This window comes from Micropterus salmoides, unplaced genomic scaffold (genome assembly GCF_014851395.1).
Source record: "Micropterus salmoides isolate LMB-PRFRI ecotype aquatic unplaced genomic scaffold, ASM1485139v1 Ms_hic_scaffold_17, whole genome shotgun sequence".
NCBI classification, from domain to species: domain Eukaryota; kingdom Metazoa; phylum Chordata; class Actinopteri; order Centrarchiformes; family Centrarchidae; genus Micropterus; species Micropterus salmoides.
Genome location: NW_024040817.1, coordinates 3,916,367 through 3,934,904, shown reverse-complemented (window position 1 = coordinate 3,934,904; position 18,538 = coordinate 3,916,367). Strand labels below are relative to the sequence as shown.

General features: G+C 39.4%; 2 protein-coding genes across 3 annotated transcripts; both read left to right on the top strand.

The window, feature by feature from the left end:
* The first annotated feature begins 1,154 nt into the window (after positions 1-1,154).
* On the top strand, positions 1,155-3,231 carry LOC119907223 (zinc finger protein 501-like). Its single transcript, XM_038724935.1, has 2 exons — positions 1,155-1,280; positions 1,555-3,231. Exons 1-2 carry the CDS (start codon positions 1,217-1,219, stop codon positions 2,532-2,534), a joined length of 1,044 nt encoding a protein of 347 aa, XP_038580863.1. The 5' UTR covers positions 1,155-1,216; the 3' UTR covers positions 2,535-3,231.
* Positions 3,232-4,796: 1,565 nt separating this feature from the next.
* On the top strand, positions 4,797-12,054 carry LOC119907224. 2 transcript variants are annotated; one of them, XM_038724936.1, is made up of 5 exons: positions 4,797-4,901; positions 7,925-8,203; positions 9,672-9,830; positions 11,080-11,204; positions 11,423-12,054. In XM_038724936.1, the coding sequence occupies exons 1-5, from the start codon at positions 4,841-4,843 to the stop codon at positions 11,534-11,536; spliced, it is 738 nt and encodes a 245-aa protein (XP_038580864.1). In that variant the 5' UTR covers positions 4,797-4,840; the 3' UTR covers positions 11,537-12,054. The 2 variants fall into 2 exon arrangements, 1 of the variants encoding a protein (XP_038580864.1); XR_005445081.1 differs by lacking the exons at positions 4,797-4,901; positions 7,925-8,203; positions 9,672-9,830 and adding an exon at positions 10,299-10,824.
* Positions 12,055-18,538: the final 6,484 nt, after the last annotated feature.

Here is an 18,538-nt window from a genome sequence, read left to right as displayed (position 1 = left end):
CTGCTTATCAAAAGCCTGTAGCACGGCTTTGAACGCTGCTTTCTCAACGGTGTGGAATGGCACCATTTCTTCAACCAAATAGCGAGTTACGCTGTCAGTAAGTGCTCGCTGCTGATGGCTGTTACGTTGGTACTTAGCTCCTCTCGCAAAGGCCACGGAGACTCCCGACTGTCGCTGCTGGCCTGAGGTCGTAAGCCCACCTCCTCCTGAGGCAGGTGTGCTGCTTCCAAGTCCGGCATGGTTGATTCTAAGATCAGATCTTAGATTTGGGACTTTTTTGCAGATTGTGTATCTGGTTGATGTCTAGTTAAATGGTTTCGGAAATTTGTTCATATTTCCAAAATATTTCACCTCCATTTTGCACATCTTGCTTTTCTTTTATCTGGCTCTTCTCTGTCTTGTAGCTTTAATATCCAAAATGCAATCCAGACAGCTGCCTTTATGCTTGTCTTTGCCTTCAGTGGAGAAACCCTGGACATGTTTTTGTGGCCAGATCTCGTTGTTCGAACAACCAAAGGGTGGCCACTTGAGACTCAAGCTTCACGCATCCACAGGAAAAGGCATATATTAAAAGATCAATGTCTGAATTTTATTAATCAATATTGGATCATTCAAATCAAGAAGAATTGAATTTGGGGAATTTCTTTAATCCTGGCCAGCCCCATCTTTGATCCTGTTGACGTTTCTTCCTGCACTGCTGGGTGTAGAGGTTCTTCATGAATGGCAGCTTTGTGATGTGCTGAGCAGTTTCCACCAAAACAGGATGTTGACCGGTGTTTTCAATTTCTGCACAATAACACTGTGAAAAGCTAAATTATAGCATTTGGTGGAACATTTTAAAGGTTCTGTTGGTTTTGGGTACATTTCCGAGCTGTCTTATCACTGGAAGAAAGGAGTAACATTTTTGAATTATCGCTTCTTGTGGGGCTTTTTCATTCATTGTGGCTGGCACTTCCACAGAGTTGTGACGACGGTCAGTCTAGAGTGACATCAAAGTAGCACGAGTTCTGATCTGACTGTCCAGACTGAGGTCGCATTTAAGAATATCTAACCTGTATCTGATTTGGACCACTATATGAAAGTGGCCCAATCCGAACTGGATTTCAGATTCCATGTGACTTCAGCTGTTCACACTCAGATCTGAATCACATTGGCCTGCAGTCTGAACTGGGTCTTTGAGACGGTGTCGGTGAGGCAAGTCCAGGTCCGCTTGCTGATGGGGAACCTGAAGAAACTGGAGCTGCTGACTCTCAACTGTAGTCCCATTGATGGTGATAGGGGTGTGTCCTTCTGTCTGTCACTTCCTGTAGTCCACAATCAGCCCATTTTGTTTTGCTTTATGGTAAAGACATAGAAACTGTTAAAATGGCCTGTTCTTAGTGAGCACACTCAGTTTCTTGTGTAGAGAAGAAAAATGCACATTTGACTATAAATACATATTTGTTATTTGGACTTATTTGCATGGAGGATCAGTTTCTAAATGCATGATTAACTTTCATTCTATCAACTTTAACTTTTTATTCCTAAAACATACATGTATTTCCTTATTCACAGGCGTCCAGCAGCTGTTGGTGAGTAAAGAAGAGGTTCCCCCTGAGCAGCAGCAGCAGTGGAGCCCCATGCTGGACCAGGGGGACCCACCAGAGCCGCCACATATTAAAGAGGAACAGGAGGAACTCTGGACCAGTCAGGAGGGAGAGCAGCTTCCAGGACTGGAGGAGGCTGAGATCACCAAGTTCCCATTCACTCCTGTCCCTGTGAAGAGTGAAGAAGATGGTGAAGAGAAACCTCCGTCCTCACAGCTTCATCAAAGCCAAACTGAAGGGAACAGAGATGCAGAGCATTTGGAAACAGAAGCTGATGGAGAGGACTGTGGAGGACCAGAACCAGCCAGAAACTTTAATCCAGATAGTCCTTTACAACCAACTACTCATGACCAGACTTCACTCCCTTCTGAACCTGAGACTGATGATAGTTGTGATTGGGAGGAGACCAGGGAACCTGTCCAGAGAGAGGACAAACCATTTGGTTGTTCAGTTTGTGGTCAAAGATTCAAACGAAAGGGACATCTGAGACGACACTTGAATGTGCACACGGGGGAGAAACCATTTAGTTGTTCAGTTTGTCCTAAAAGATTTGCACTACAGGGGACTCTGAGACGACACTTGACTGTCCACACGGGGGAGAAAATATATAGTTGTTCGGTTTGTAGTAAAACATTTTCACTACATGAAACTCTGAGACGACACTTGACCGTCCACACGGGGGAGAAACCATTTAGCTGTTCAGTTTGTGGTAAAAAGTTTACACAAAAGGGGAATCTGAGACAACACTTGAAAGTCCACACGGGGGAGAAACCATTTAGTTGTTCAGTTTGTGGCAAAAGATTCACACTACATGCAACTCTGAGACAGCACTTGCCTGTTCACACAGGGGAGAAACCATTTAGCTGCAGTGTTTGTGATAAAAGATTCACTCGACTCCATATTGTCAAAACACACAAGTGTGTTGGTGAGAGCAGCGGAAATAAATGAAACTGCTCTTTGAGCCAATTCTTTCTAGCAGCAGTGTTTCCCACATATAGGCTTTACTTGGGAGAGCCCGCTCAGGGATATTAACGGCCAAAGTATATTTGGGTGAGTGTGCAGGGACAAGAGAACTGAAGGGGAAAGCACGATGAGCAGAGTAAACACTAAAACACTGAGGTGGTGAACGTTGTAGAGTTTAAATTTAATTTGTTGAAGCCGGACTTCATACAAAAGTTAGATGCCATATGTATGTTGAGAGAGTTATTCATTGTCGTGATCATTCTCGAAGTGGATATCTCCATCCTGGTACTGTTGTGGCACCAACTTCCAAGGAACTATCAAGACAAATCCCTCCGCCCTGGTTAAGCAAGGAAACACTGTGGAAACACTAAAAGGGCACAAAAATACTAAAACTCAGTGGTGGGTGAATCCACATGTGGTGCTCTAGTGAGTATTTGGGGCAGCAGGACGGAGGATGTGGACTGAGTCAGAATAAACTACAGTGTGTGTTCATGGTGATGAAGGAACATGTGACTCAGTGCAGCAGCGAGATTCACTGATGTGGTTTTAATACTTTCTGGACAACAATGGAGAAAGAAGAGACATCAGACTGTGAGACACGAACAGTACAAGACTATAAAACTATTATGTTTTTACAGGATTTATTCCCAGGCTAATTCATGGAATAGAAAAGTATTAGTTATACGGTGTGAAAAGAGTATTTATTTGAACTGTTTGGGATGGTCGCCCTCAAGTAGCAAAAGTAATAAGTAATACTGTGTCATTTATTTTTGAAAAGTATTTTTTTCATTATTTGTTTCTGGTAATTGTGGTCCAGTGTCTGAGTTGACTAGGTGTAGCTTCTTTGAATTCACAGTAACATATTCTAATAATGTAGAAATCAGAGCAGAAGAGTGAGAAACATCTACTATACTTTATTTATTCCTATACTTTATACTTGACATATGCTATATGGACAAATGTACTGGGGACAAACCTGTCCTTAAACTGTTCATGGTATGGTCTTTGTTAAGGGAAATCTTGATGCTACAAAAACAATTATAGACAAAAGTTCAAAACAGTTTGTGGTTGGCCTTTTTCTGTTTCAGTATGGCAGCACTCTGTCCACAAAGCCAGCTGCATATAGAGATGGTTTTCCCAGTTTGATGTGGAAGAACTTGACTGGCCTGCACAGAGCTCTGACCTTATCCATTACCTTTGGGATGAATTAGAGCTGAAATTAGGATCCAGGCCCAAATGTTAATGAAAGTGCAAAAAATCCCACAGACAAACTTCATATTTTTGTAGAAATATAGGTTGATGGATGTGAACCAATCACCCTCCAGCACCTGCTTTATTGTGAGTATGTTTAACAGTCTCTTCATAATGAATTTGTTGTAGAGGGAGAGAAAAGACACTCATGCAGTGTGGGGGATTGAACACACAATTTTACGAATTATGCACAAAAAAACCATCTGCAGCCCGTTTGTTCAGCTTCTCAGTAAGCTCAACAAACGGTTCCTGCTGGTGTGATGAGATGAAAAATATACAGTCTTGTTCTCTTCAATGCGTGGGCAGCTGCCACTATTGTCCTTGCTTTTGGGGAAAGTTGCAAGCTTACGCAAACAATGTGGGGCACAATGAACCGGCTGGTACTTAAGTGATGCCGAGGCCACTTCTCGGTTCCCCGCCAGCCAGTGACAGGCCAGGTAAATACACTTCAATGGTCAGCTGTGATTCACAAATATACATTAAACGCACCCACGCATAGTTGACCCAGGTAACTCCAGAGAAATCAAAACAGGAAAACATTCACAAGAAAAATAAGAAAAAGAGAAACGCTATATGTTCAGTAGCAAAACACTCTCTGTTACTAGAAGCCTCAGGCGCTTGCTTAAGTACTGGCAAAGTATCACGTGAGGGCAATGTGATCATGCTGTATATTTAAATAACAGAAACCATCAGTGTTCATTAACCACAAAAACAAAAGAATATGCGGCTTACACATCCTTTTCTGTTTTTTTCTTTAAGTCTTTGTTCTGCGTAGGTAAGAACTTCTAAATTAAAATATTATATATATTAACTAAACACGCAACACTTTCCAGCACCAATACAATATTTGTTGTTGGTGAAATATGTGTGAGCTCATGGTCACGCTAAAGGAAACTGTATTTGACCACAAAAAGACACTGAGGTGAGTGTATTTCTGTTTACAAAACTAACATATGTAACCACACAGTTCCTGTTTTCATCCTCGATAAGCTGAGGTGAGACATTATTCTGTGTACAGAGTCATTTCAGCCTGCCTGAAGATGAGGGCGATTATCTGCAGCTGCCTGTTGGCCTTCGTTCTGAGCTATAAAGTCACTGCTGGTAAGAACTTTTGAATTAATCAGTTAAACTTGCTCACTTTAAAATACATTTCTTATTTGCAGTGGAATGTAAGTAAGTGCATTTATTCTCAGGTAACGCACACTACATTTGAGAACGTTTTACATAGAGCTTGTAAATAAGGATGTTTTTTTGTAAATTAAAGTACCCAACAGTTTATAGAAGTACAGCTGAAACAATTAGGCCTAGTTGATTAATTGATCAACTGACAGTTAACAAATTGCTAACTAGTTTTCCAAAGTTCCAGCTTCTCAAAAGGTGATTCTACTTTTGAATAATAGTATTAAAGAAGTGTTGAAAAGGTGTCACTTTGGCCTCTGGGTAACTGTGAAGGTAGAATCTTTACAAACCAAATGATCGATTAATGGAGAAAATAATCAACAGAATCATCAGCTGAGGAATCAAACTGATTAGAGGTGATATAATTGTGCAACAGGCACACGGGATATTTTAACACTTTATGGAAGTTTTCCTGATTATAATTACTGTCAGCTTTCTGGTACGATCTGGTGGGGACTGGATGTTTGGTGTCTTCGAAAAGAGAGAGAGCGAGCAAAGCTCAGCCTGCTAAAAATACAGATGTGGGATCATGTGTGGCTGTGGCTTCTCTCTCTTCCTTGTACAGGAAGAGCTGATTGCAGTAACTCTGGGCGCCCGGGCTAATTGCCCTGTAGAGTATTTAACATTTTATTCTCATTCTTAGGGAGAGGTCGCTGCTGGGCTGAGGACGAACGAACAGACCTCTCTGCTAACTTGCTAACTAATCTGTTTTACTCCACAGGTTCCACCTTCGCCTTGGTTTCTGGATATGTTGTTTTAGTTGATAGTTATTATTTATTGCACATTATAACACCCTCACACACATTTTCCATGCATCCATCATCCTAACCTGACTGAAACCCCTGAGGTTCATACCCCATAATCCTTTGGCACCAGCCTTAATTTATAACACAGAAAAGATCAATTAAATTTTACAATCACTTAAAATCAGTTAACCCCCAGACATACCAGTGTTGGGGTTTTCATCACATGGTCAGGTTTGGTTATTAGCTGAATATCAAAGATATTCTAGAAATATTAATAAAACTATTAGTATTCAAAGTTAGCAACCAACTCTTACTGCAACATTATACACAAATAATCACAGGCAACGACTTCTTAAAATTATAAAAGGATTTATTTAACTCAAGCGTAGATCAATAACTTTAGCAAGTAAATCACTAATAATGTTCTAAGCAAAATGAAATAAAGCAAATAAAATGAAAACGTACAAAAGCATACAACAAACCAGCAAGCATGTATGTGTGTGAGAGTGAGAGACAAAGGAGGGGGAGAGACATGGTGCTTTCAGACCAAAAGTGAAGCGAGCGTTCGGGGCGGTGAGTTTACATGCAAAGTCAATGCAAAGATGCGTAGAGCCGCACAAGCAATAAAACAAGACACGGCGGTCTTTAAATATCACTTGGAGTTTATTAACAGAAATTCACCACATGAAGCTTGTACAAGTTACAATAACAAAGTTATAGAACTGTCTGCTGCCCAGACATACTAAAGCCTCTTATGTGTCGCTTTGGTAGCGAGTAGATGCGTCAGTCCTTTTAGGAAATCCGGCGGAGTTTCTCTCGGCTCGGTTCTGACTATGCCAAGAGTTTCAATGTCACAGCTGATTCTTCTGCGGCAGCAACAGGAATCAGTGAAGTCGACTAGGTTGAGAAGGTAGAGCACGGACGTGATCTTCTCAGTTAAGCACGGAGTTTTATCCATCTTCTTCTGCAGGAAGGAAACGTTATCTTCTGTAACAGTTTCTATAGGGATCCAAAATTGTGTTGATAACACAAGTTGTGGAAAGATTGGCTGTGCTCAGTCCTACTTATACCTGAGGATTAGATTACAAGCACTGCCAATAGTGGTTCAGCTTTTGTGTCTGACTCACTATTTTACAACTACGTGTGAAACGGGCTTTGGCACCTGTTTTACAGTCCTTTGTTTGAAATAATTCCAATCCAGGCTTTAGGGAAATCAACAGGCCTGTAGGATGGCAGATACCACAAGAGGAAAGACCCACAGCACTGACTGGTACAGACAGAGCTGCACTTTCTAACCTCATGCCCTGAATATAAAACATTAAGAGAACTTTGCAAACATTTCCCAAATATACCCAGAATTCAAATTTATATCAGACACACAGAAACTCCCCTATTAACTGGGAGAAATGCCCAAATGTGAAATAATTGCAGCAAAATATGTCTCTGCATGCCATGAAGTGAGGACAACCAGTGAAAACTCAGAATAGAATCATAAATATTATTTTCATTGTTTATTTTAGTAATTGTTCATTTTATTATTTTTTCAATTTCACATTTGATACAGATTCTTTTTATTTTTTTGCATTTTGTTGTCTATTAATATACACACACACTCACGTACACATGTGTACTGTTTTATTTACTTTATTTAATGAACTGTATGAAATGAAGTGTTCTTTTGTAATTTATTTGTAGCTTTGGCAATATTGTTGTTTTACATGCATGCCAGTAAAGTTGAATTGAATAGAGAGATGAGAGAGAAACAAAAGAAAACACAGACGGACAAAACTAAAACCCACCACATTCATACCAAAAGCAGAAATAAATTCAAAACCACTTTCACTCCTGAACAGATGTCACTCAGGTGTCACAGCAAGGGGTCGTGACACTTACATACTTTTCAATGCAGGACTTTCGCAAGTATTTTTACAGTACAATACTTCCTCCACCTGTGCTTATTGGTTACATTTACTTCTGCTAAACTGGGATCCAATATAATTGCCATATATCAGTAAACTCAACAGGAGTGAGTTGAACTTAATTTATTGCATTAATAATAATTATAATAATTCATGAAATACATGCAGTGTTCTCCAGCTTGAAGCTTGTCTCAATATTTTATAAATAAGAAAGTTTACATTGGTGTTTTTACATTATAAGTCAGCTAAACCATAAACCACTATTTTGTTTCTTTTGCAGCAGTAAATCATGAAGTATTCGAGAAGAACTCGGTGTCTCTGCCGTGTCCTCACCCTGTGGATGGTAAAGTGACGTGGAGCAGAGAGAGCAATGGAAACAAAGTCAACATACTTACAGTTGATGGTGACCGGGAGATAAGATACAACGACCCAGGCAGGCGATATGGTTCACTGGCAGATAAATTTAAGTCACTTTACATTATCAAAGTTACCATCTCAGACGCTGGAAGATACCTGTGTAATAATGAACCAGCTGTGGAGCTGACGGTGATCCCACCAGGTAACATCTGACTTTAATAAAGTTGTTCTCCTGTCTGTTTTTAAAATCATGTCTCTGTGCTAAATGTTTCATCTTTATTCAATTTTAAATTTCAATTGCACATGATGAAATTGTGCATTTCAAATGTAAAATGTTTTGGGTTTTTTTTTAAACGTTGTAAAGGGGCAATATGTAGTTTTCAGAGGTCACTAGTGGTGCCGTTTTAAATTGCGCGCTCGTATGCATGCTTGAACTCATTAGTGCATAAAATACTGGTGGTCCACAGAATAGTAATATGGATCACGTTAGCTGATGAAGTAATGTGGAAAGCCATACAACTAGAATATTGCACCGAACATAATCTAACTTGAGCTTCAGCACATAAAACTTAGTTGTTGTTTTTCATCCTTATGAGAAGTCTGCGTTGGAGTCTGTATTGTGCTAGGAGTTGGTCATTTTTAGTCTAATCCTATGTGAAGACTCCGGGTCGGATTTTCCCGGGAAGGTGCTCCCGAGCCTGCTGAATCGGTACCGTACACTCAGCAACAACACCTCAGCAAACGAGATCGAGTCCACATTCTGGCCGTCAGAGGTAACAGAAAAACACGGCAAGTGGATCGTTTTTATGTGAGGTTGCAATCTGTTCACACACAGGCAATAAAAAAGACTTTCACTTCATTAAGAAAACACATATGGCCCCTTTAAGAACAAATTTTAAATAACAAATATAACTTTAATCATAAAACACATAATCAGATTGTAATTAATTAATTTAATGCCACATTAGATTGGCAGAACAGAATTCATTTGTCACCTTTACTTCCTGTTACTGTAGCTTTTTTGTTGTACTTTTCTGTGTATTTTTTTAGGTTAGTAATTTTTCACTTAACATGAAATAAAATTCATTACTACATGATTTATCTACAAAACTGGAAAGTTATCTCTGCTGCCTGATCACATCTCAGTGCAGGAATAATACTGTAACAAGAAATTTTAACATCATGCTCAAACTGAAGTAATATCTTTAAATAAATAAATCTTTTGAATGCTTTGCTGCTGCTACTACTGATGTATAAACTGTTCTTCCTTCCTGAATGTTTATTCTTGTGCACAGGTATCAGACAGGAAATTATTTTTTGAGACCATTTAATTCCTGAAAAGAAAATAGTGCTCTGAGAGGTATAACTGCAGAAACATACTGAAAATATTTTCATAACATACAGAACAGACTAGAGAGCAGGTTTAATGCTGACTTCAAATAGGCCTACAAAATAGGAAGTAATGGACGCAGTTGTGAGAACTCTGGTGCTCGACGACTCACCACAAAAAGTGGATGTGACCTTCTACTGTTTTCAAACTTGTCTCAGCTGGTTTAAGTCGTGAGAACACTTGGCCACAGCCTTTCCCCTAGCTCAACATTAAGTTTTCACAACTTTTGTGGTCATTTAGCAGTTTTGTGTCCTGGTTTATTAAGTATCTCTCACTGTAGGTAACAAGACACCACTTGCAACAACCTCAACGCCAACTACACCTACAGAAAGACGAACAACGGCAAGAACACTTGGTCCGGCAGCACCAACTGCACCATCACCTGCAAACACCGAAACCACAAAGAAACAAAGTAAAAGTGGGCAACCCCGAAATGAGAGTAAGATGCAACAGACCTAAATGTTGAAATTGTTAAGTCGATTAAAAAGATGAAGACAAAAGACAGAAAACACTTGATTAAAGCAGATATAAATAAAACCTAGAGTCATCAACAGCGATCAGAGAACAACAGGCTCCTGGTCAGTGGCAGCCTTAGTTGGCCTTAATGTTACTCTACAGGTCTGTGATTACTTCTGTTATCAGTGAAGTGTACAAACTCCACTGCAGACTGGAGGCTCTGTTAACAGCAAGTCCCTTAAACCTGTGTTCTCTCTAGCAGCCAGCAGGGGGCGACTCTACCGACTGCAGAAAGAAGTGTGATTGTATAGAAGTCTGTGAGAAAATGTTTCTACTTCTCAGCTGATTTATTCCCTCAGTAAACACTTTCCTGATGAGTTCATGGTCTCAGTCGCTAGTTTCAAGTCTTAAGCCTGTTGTTTGCTAGCCAAAATTAGCATCCTAGTTAATATCACATTTACCAAACCAATGGGTGACGTCACAGTGGCCATGTCCACTTCTTTTATACAGTCAGTGGTTAACAGTGACAGACATGTAGATCCAAGTTATAAACGCTCTTTCTCACTATGAAGTGCCTGTATCCTTGCTGCACTGCATTATTATAAATTATGATGAAATGGTTGTGGGCCCCATCTCTCTCTTCTGTCTCTCCCTCTATATGTCTCTGCAGATTTCATGCATTAGTTGCTGTTGTTGTCTGTATTGCTGTGGCTGCTTTGACATACAGTATGTTGGTGTTTAAGTCTGCTTTGGTGTAAAACCGTCTCAAATTGGCATATTGTCAAGTGTATCAATAAACACAATCATTAACTGAAACAGAAACAGCTGTGTAGGAGGAATAAAACTGGGTGAGGAACAGCTGAGCTGAGCTGGTGAAGCTGCTGAAGACATTTTACTGTCAAACGCCTTATCTGCCTGTTCTGTCTGCGTTTGGGTCCAGTCCCTGTTTTTCTGCATAACCCACCGTGACACTTACGGTACAATAAGTTATCTTCTGTTTAGACCCTGAACACACCTCTCTGTCTCTCAGCCTTCTTACCCACCTTTCCTCTCTGTCTCTCAGCCGTCTTACCCACCTTTCCTCTCTGTCTCTCAGCCTTCTTACCCACCTTTCCTCTCTGTCTCTCAGCCTTCTTACCCACCTTTCCTCTCTGTCTCTCAGCCTTCTTACCCACCTTTCCTCTCTGTCTCTCAGCCTTCTTACCCACCTTTCCTCTCTGTCTCTCCCCCAGTTTACTTTGTGCCTCTGGTTGTTTGTGTGGTTCTGATTGTCCTGCTGTTGGCTGGTTTTCTGCTGCTGCTCTTCAAATGGATGAAAAACAGAAACCTCAGATCTTCAAAAAGCAGAAATGTGGAGGTAACTCTTTTTACTCTTGCTGTCTCTGACTGTTAACCTCGATGTCTATGATGTCTCCTAATATACTGTAGATGCTCAGGAAAATAAAATGACATGTTAGATAAATGCTGCATAAATAAATTTGTGACCACTAGAGGGCAGAAACAGAATGAGAACTGGAAACAGTGCCGCCATTAGAACAGGGATCTTTAACTATGTTAAATATGTGTTATTTTCAGTTATCTGTCGCCTCCAAGAACAGGACTCCAGTCTCCACTGGTGAAGACTCTACTTACCAGAGCCTCGATCCTGCCAGCAGGGACCAGGACCAGTTCTACTCCTCACTCACTTAACCTTACATAACTCCCAGAAAACCACAAATAGTTGAATCCTCACACAAACACAAAGTGAGCTTTAAAGGGCTTGATAGGTTTTTATGCTAAGCTACCTGTTGAACACCGACACCCCCGGTACCGGGTGCAGCACGCGATCATCAAAACCGCTGACTTTTGCGATTTTTGCCGTTATTTTTAAAAATATCTCCGGGCGCCAACTTGATTATTGTGCAATTCCCGGGAGCTGTGCCTGCCTTCTCTCGCCTTTTTCTGCAGAACAGGAAAAGTGCCGCTTTAAAACACATGGTCTTTTTGCGGCCTGGTAGCTGACTTGTAGGAGCTACATAGATGTTTTGTTATTTGGAACTTGATTGTATGGACAGAAATAGTGTTTTAAAGATAACTCCCAATAAAAGTCAACATCTAAACAGTAAATGTTGCCAAAATATAGACATTCACCTGGTATATTTTGAATATATTGTATGATAACTGTTGTATTTTAGTTTATTTTCATAAAATTTACAGTTACAATTGCATTCTAGGTGTATCAGAAGATATTCTGTTGCATTATAATCTATCTTATGATGGTTTTGATGGTTTATTGCATAAAAAATATAGCTTTTTTTACCAGGTCAGGATGAAAATATCATTTTCTTTATTGCATTGATCCATTTAGTCTGTAATGGTAAAATAAATATGTTAATTTACAATGGATTTATATTCCTTAGCCTCTGACCTTTCAAAGGAGAATTATGCATATTGGCCAAAAGGTTGAGGAGTTATTCCTGATTCATTTTGGGTTTATTATTTTATGCGTTTATTTTCTGGAAATAGGGGCAAATAGCTGTAAGTTTCCATCAGTTTAGTGTAACCATGCCCTGACTCCAGTTTTGTACTTACTACTAAGTACAACGACATATATTTGGGGCCTTTCCGAAACTGCTTGCTACTCCCTCTCCCTACATACTTCCACTGCGTTTGCGCGTTCATGCGGAGGGTCCGCTACATTGAGTGCCATCCGAAACCAGTGAGGGCGGAGTGTTAAGTTGATAAGTTAAACAGGTTCAAATATATAGGCTTTTCTTTACAATGAATATCAATCTTTTCATAAAAGAATATAATCCAACGAAGGTTAAAGTCAAGGGCAACTGGACTTGGTTGAAGATACTGGAAGACGTTTCGTCCCTAATCCAAGGGACTTCTTCAGTTCTGAACAGTTCAGTTCAGAACTGAAGAAGTCCCTTGGATAACTATGACCTGGATGACTGAGAATCTACACAGACAAAAGAATATAATATTTATTTTTCGTAAATATATAAAGTCATGTTCTTAAAGAAATACTCAACACAAACACAAAATGAATGACAAATGCTTTCAGTTTCGTACACGTATTATAGCAGTGAGGGCAGCGGTAATATCAGATCATATTTACGCCGGGGCGAAAGGGTAGTTCGTCCAAAAGTTGTCGTTGTATTTAAACCTTACGTGGGTTAGGGAGCTCAATTTGGCCTGGAGGGTGACTTCGACCGGAGTTCACTCCGTGTTGGAGTGGAAGTGGCGAGGGTCTAGTTTCGGAAAGGCTCTTGGAGTGGCCTTTTATTGTGGCCAGCCTAAGGCCTTTTATTGTGGCCAGCCTAAGGCCTTTTATTGTGGCCAGCCTAAGGGACAGATTTTGACAGATTTGTGAACAGTATTTGAGAGAAAAAGGCCTTTTGTGTACATAGAGAAACTCTTAGATCTTTGAGTTCATTTAGAAAGTGTAAGGAAATGATTAATAAACTATTTAGATGTACATTTGTGCATTTATGCATATGATCTAGTCATGTACTAATAGTGAGTGTGCAAATAAATATGTACAAACATTTATTGATATTTTAATTAATGTTTAGAGAAGGTTTTGCATTCTATGTTCAATTGTTACCGACTGCAGCCTCATTTTAGCACATGGTTTGGTGCAATTTAGTTTGAAACAGAAAGAAATTATTGTGTGTGCAGAGTTGTTACTGTTACTTAGCACTGATATTTAATTTGGTCTGCACACTGTAAAGTGTCTATGAAGGCAGAGGAGATAAAGCTCTCCTCTCTACCAGTAGATGGCAGCATGAGTGCTTTTAAATGTATCTCTGGTTTGTGTCTGTTAATTCATTTAAATCCAGGTTATTGATAAAGATTTATTTTGATGGGTTATTTCCAACCCAGTTATATACAGCGTGTATTTACTCTGTATTTTTATATAATTTCACAACCAAACATAGTTATATGAAAAATTTGCATCTGGGTAGGTTTACACATACAAGGAATTAGCTTTGGTATTTTGGTGCATAACAATAAAGAAGGTAAGAAAGTAAACTGCTGCAGATCAAGAATCAAACATATATATATAAAAATATATAAAAGAATAATAAATGATCAAGAATATGTACTTGTTATGTACACAGACATTTGATCATGTGGCAGTAAATAACCTCCCCGTCATAGCACCACCTGTGTTACACTGCACCTTCATCACTGTATCATCATCTTCATCATTCACCCTCAGCTCAGAATCAAACCTGCATGCACTTCTGTTCTGACCTTTAGCAGCTCTGACCACAAACTCACATCAGGAATGTCATAATGTAGGCTATTTGGCGTAAAGAAGCATTTATATGGGGGTATTTATGTTTCAGTATTATTTGTGTGAACAGATGAGCGATCTGTGTGTAAATGTGTAATCTGTAAATATAAAACACTTTGCACAAACACAAAATGAAGATTTGTAAACTAGAAAACAGATCCGCAAATACATAAATAAATTCCACAAATAATAAAATATCTGTGATTATATTTAATAGTTTACAAATAAATGAACCACGTTTGTGAATATCTTCCTAACAGTTACAGCTTTCAAATATGCATTTGTGAATCCAGTTTTAATTTACAAATTGTTGAAAAGTATTTGTCACTTTCAAACAGGCATTTGTGAGTCCCGCCTGTATTTGTCGATCTTCACACACGGAGTTTTGAAACAAACTTTCCGCCGATGGAAAGAAAATCCACTCGTGTCATTCGGCTGTTTTCGGAGACCACGTGATGATGCCTGCTGACGCCTGCTGATGACGCCATTTCCACATTTCAAAGTAAAACGGCCTCCGAACTGCCTGAATGTGCCAACTTGTTGCTATCGCGAAGGAAATATCAGCTGCTCTTTCAACAAAATGTGAATGCAGACTGAAATGCAACCGTGTTGTTGTGTCGAGGGAGGCAGCGATTCAAACCAGTGAGTAAGAAATAGTATAATTATATAATATAATAATGTATAAAGCTATGAGCAAAGGGGAAAGTCCGCTAGCCGCTGGGCTAATTTCAGCAGTTTGAAAATGCCATAGGCTCTAGCTAATGATGGTGTTAGGCAAAAATCAAACCAAGACTACGAGCCGAATATTTGTTAAAAGTTAGTGTGGGCTGTGTTTGATGTGTTTTAGTGGACTGTACTGAATTTACATTTAACCATATACTTTTTTCCTAGTATGGCCAAAAGCCGAGTGGCCATCAATGGTAGTTCCTGTCCTGTGGTCAACACCAGCATCAAGGAGTGGACCAAAAGAAGAACAACAAAGGAATTAAGAATTCATCACAGTTTAATGCAAACAATAGACCTATAATGAAATCCTTATATAATCCACCCCAGGTCTTCTTGTTTCTGTTGAAATACTGAGGAAGAATGTGTGTAACGTTGTTACTGCGTAATTAGAGTATAGGAGAACAGTGGACACTTACTAGGTTCCTCTGTACCTCATTTAACATGAGCGCTTTCCTACTTCCAAAGTTATTTTTGCCTAATTAAACCATCACTAATAAAATTTAGAAAATAGTTCATAGTTTTATTTATACTGTAGGTCTAGGTTATTTTGACATTCAGCCCCAAAACCGTCAAAATGAAAATAACCTATAGAAAATATAACTTTTTATTCTTTTTTCAATTCTTTCTAGCAGCAGTGTTTCCCACATATAGGCTTTACTTGGGAGAGCCCGCTCAGGCATATTAACGGCCAAAGTATATTTGGGTGAGTGTGCTGGGAGAAGAGAACTGAAGGGGAAAGCAAGATGAGCAGAGTAAACACTAAAACACCGAGGTGGTGAATGAAGTAGAGTTAAAATGAAAATTGTTGAAGCCGGACTTTGTACAACACTCGGATGCCATTAGTAAATTGTGCGAGTCGATCATTGTCGTGATCACTCTCCAACTGGGTATCTTTGTCCTTAGACGAATCTTGTGGCACCAACTTCCAAGTAACTACCAAGACAAATCCCTCTGCCTCGGCTCAGCAAGGAAACACTCTGTTGAAACACTAAAAGGGAATTTTGCACACAAAAACTAAACTTTGAAAGATCCTCGCTTAATTTGTGCTTTGTTGGAGACTATTTTCAGCGGCGGATGAATCCACATGTGGACTGTAGTGAGTATTTGGGGCAGCAGGACGGAGGATGTGGGACTGGGACTCAGAATAAACTACAGTGTGTGTTCATAGTGATGAAGGAACATGTCAGTGCTCTCAATGATGAGTTTTTAATAGTTTCTGGACAACAATGAAGAAAGAAGAGACATCAGACTGTGAGACACAAACAGTACAAGACTATAATTTAAAACTATTGTGCTTTTTACAGGATTTATTCCCAGGCTAATTCATAGAATAGAAAAGTATTAGTTATCAGGTGTGAAAAGATTATTTATTTGAACTGTTTGGGATGGTCGCCACCAAGCCTGTTTCTGCTCTGTTTTAATTAGTGCTGTGTCATTTATGTGTAGATTGACTTGGAAAAGTATTTCTATTATTTGATTCTGGTAATTGTAGGATCCAGGGCAGAAGAGTGAGAAATGTCTACTATACTATATTTATTCCTATACTTATACTTTATAAAAGATATTCACTATATTGACAAACGTACTGGGACGTTGTTAAAGGAAATCTTGATGTTACAGAAAACAATTATAGACAGTAGTTCTTCCAACAGTTTGTATTTGGCCTTTTCCTGTTTCAATATGACAGCGCCCCCTCCACAAAAGCCAGCTTTATAAACAGTATCTCACAAAAGTGAGTCCACCCATCACATTTTTGTAAATATTTCATTATATCTATTCATGTGACAGCACTGAAGAAATGACACTTTGCTACAGTGTAAAGTAGTGAGTGTGCAGCTTGTACACACAACAGTTTAAATTTGCACTTTGGTGTAAACCGAGGCCACTTGTCTGTTCCCCACCAGCCAGTAACGGGCCAGGTAAACAGTTCACAGTTCACGCCCTGCTTTTTACCACAGGTAGTTGGTAAAAGAAATTTTCATAGTTTGGTTAGAGGCCTTGCTCAATTAGCCAAAAGACATCCGTGCATGACATTGCTAATGTTGCATGGCACCAGCAACCTGCTGGTAACTACTTAATTATGCTTAGGCCTATGTTAATTATAAATTAATTATGCTAATGCCTTTGATGGGCCATTAGAATTACCACCTGTTGGAATATAAACTTCATATGCAGTCCAGTACGGCCATAGTCTTATCTGCTCCGCCACACTTTCATAATGAAGCAAAAACATTCTCTTTTTACTTTTACTTGAGTAGATTTTTATACTAGTATTTATAAATACAGCCACGCTTCATACCCTGGGATCCTGAACGAGCCAGAGAAACACCCCTCCTAGATATAGTGCTGAACAGTGCCACCCCATAATGAGAACACCAGAGACTCATTGAACCCAGATCTGTTCTATTAAAACTAAAAACAGGGCACACTCGTATCTGTTCCATGTCCTTTTGTTTTTTCCTATTTACCACATCTGCTCTCTAACAGCTTCATAAGGTGATGATGTCTTTGCCTTTTAGTCATTTCAGGCTCTTGCTTACTGGCAAAGAAATAGTTTTGAGGGAAATGTCATCATGCTCTATATTTAAACAACAGGAATCATCAGACCACAAAAAGACAAATGTGAGAATGTGGGGTTTACACATCCTTTGCTCAGCTCACAATAAAACAGTTTGTCTGTTCAGGCTTTGTTGTGTGCTGTAATGTCAGCGCAGGTACGATCTTCTAAAGGATACTACTAAACACATAATACTTTCCAACACCAACACCGTATTTGTTGTTAGTAAAAGATGTATGAACTCATGATCACACTGAAGGAAACACTGACGTGTGTTGAACATGTGTTTCTCTTGTTTAAGGAACTCCGTTACAACACAGTTCCTGTTCTAAGCATGGATAAGCTGAGGTCAGACATTATTCTGTGTACAGTGTTTCAGCCTGCGTGAAGATGAGGGCGACTATCTGCTGCTGCCTGTTGGCCTTTGTTCTGAGCTTTAATGTCACCGCAGGTAAGAACTTTTTAATTGTCAGTTAAAGTTGCTCACTTTAAAATACATTTATTATTGGAAGTGAAATGTAACTAAGTACATTTACTCTGAAAATGCACCCAACTATAAATTTGAGGAAACCTTACAGTTTTGTAAACTATGATGTTTTGTTGTAAATTAAACTATAACAGTTTATATTGGTAACTGAAAGCAGAATCCTCACAAACCAAAACTGTCCTTAAGTACAGCACGTAAATGCACTTAGACCATGTTATTCCTCCACCTTTGGGGTAAAAACAGGTCAGTTTCTCAAAGAAAATCCATGTATTTAATGACATAAAACATATTTTTTACTTTGTGTTTGGTCATGCAGGAGAAACAGCCAGACTCACTGTTGTAGAAAGAACCAACATCACTCTGAATTGTCCCTCTGCTGTTTCTGGGTCAAGAGATCCAACATGGACCAGAGAAAACCGTGGAACAAACATCACTGTTTCCAGTCAAAACGAGATGGATAAGCACGCTCGATATTCAACCACGGAAGAGACGCTGACTATAACAGACGTGCAGCCTGATGACGCTGGACTGTACTACTGTGATGGAAAACCAGTTGTGCATCTGAATGTGACCAAAGATGAGCAGTCTGAGAAAGGTGAGAGACAAGAAGTCTTAGAGGATCCAGTATTTCCC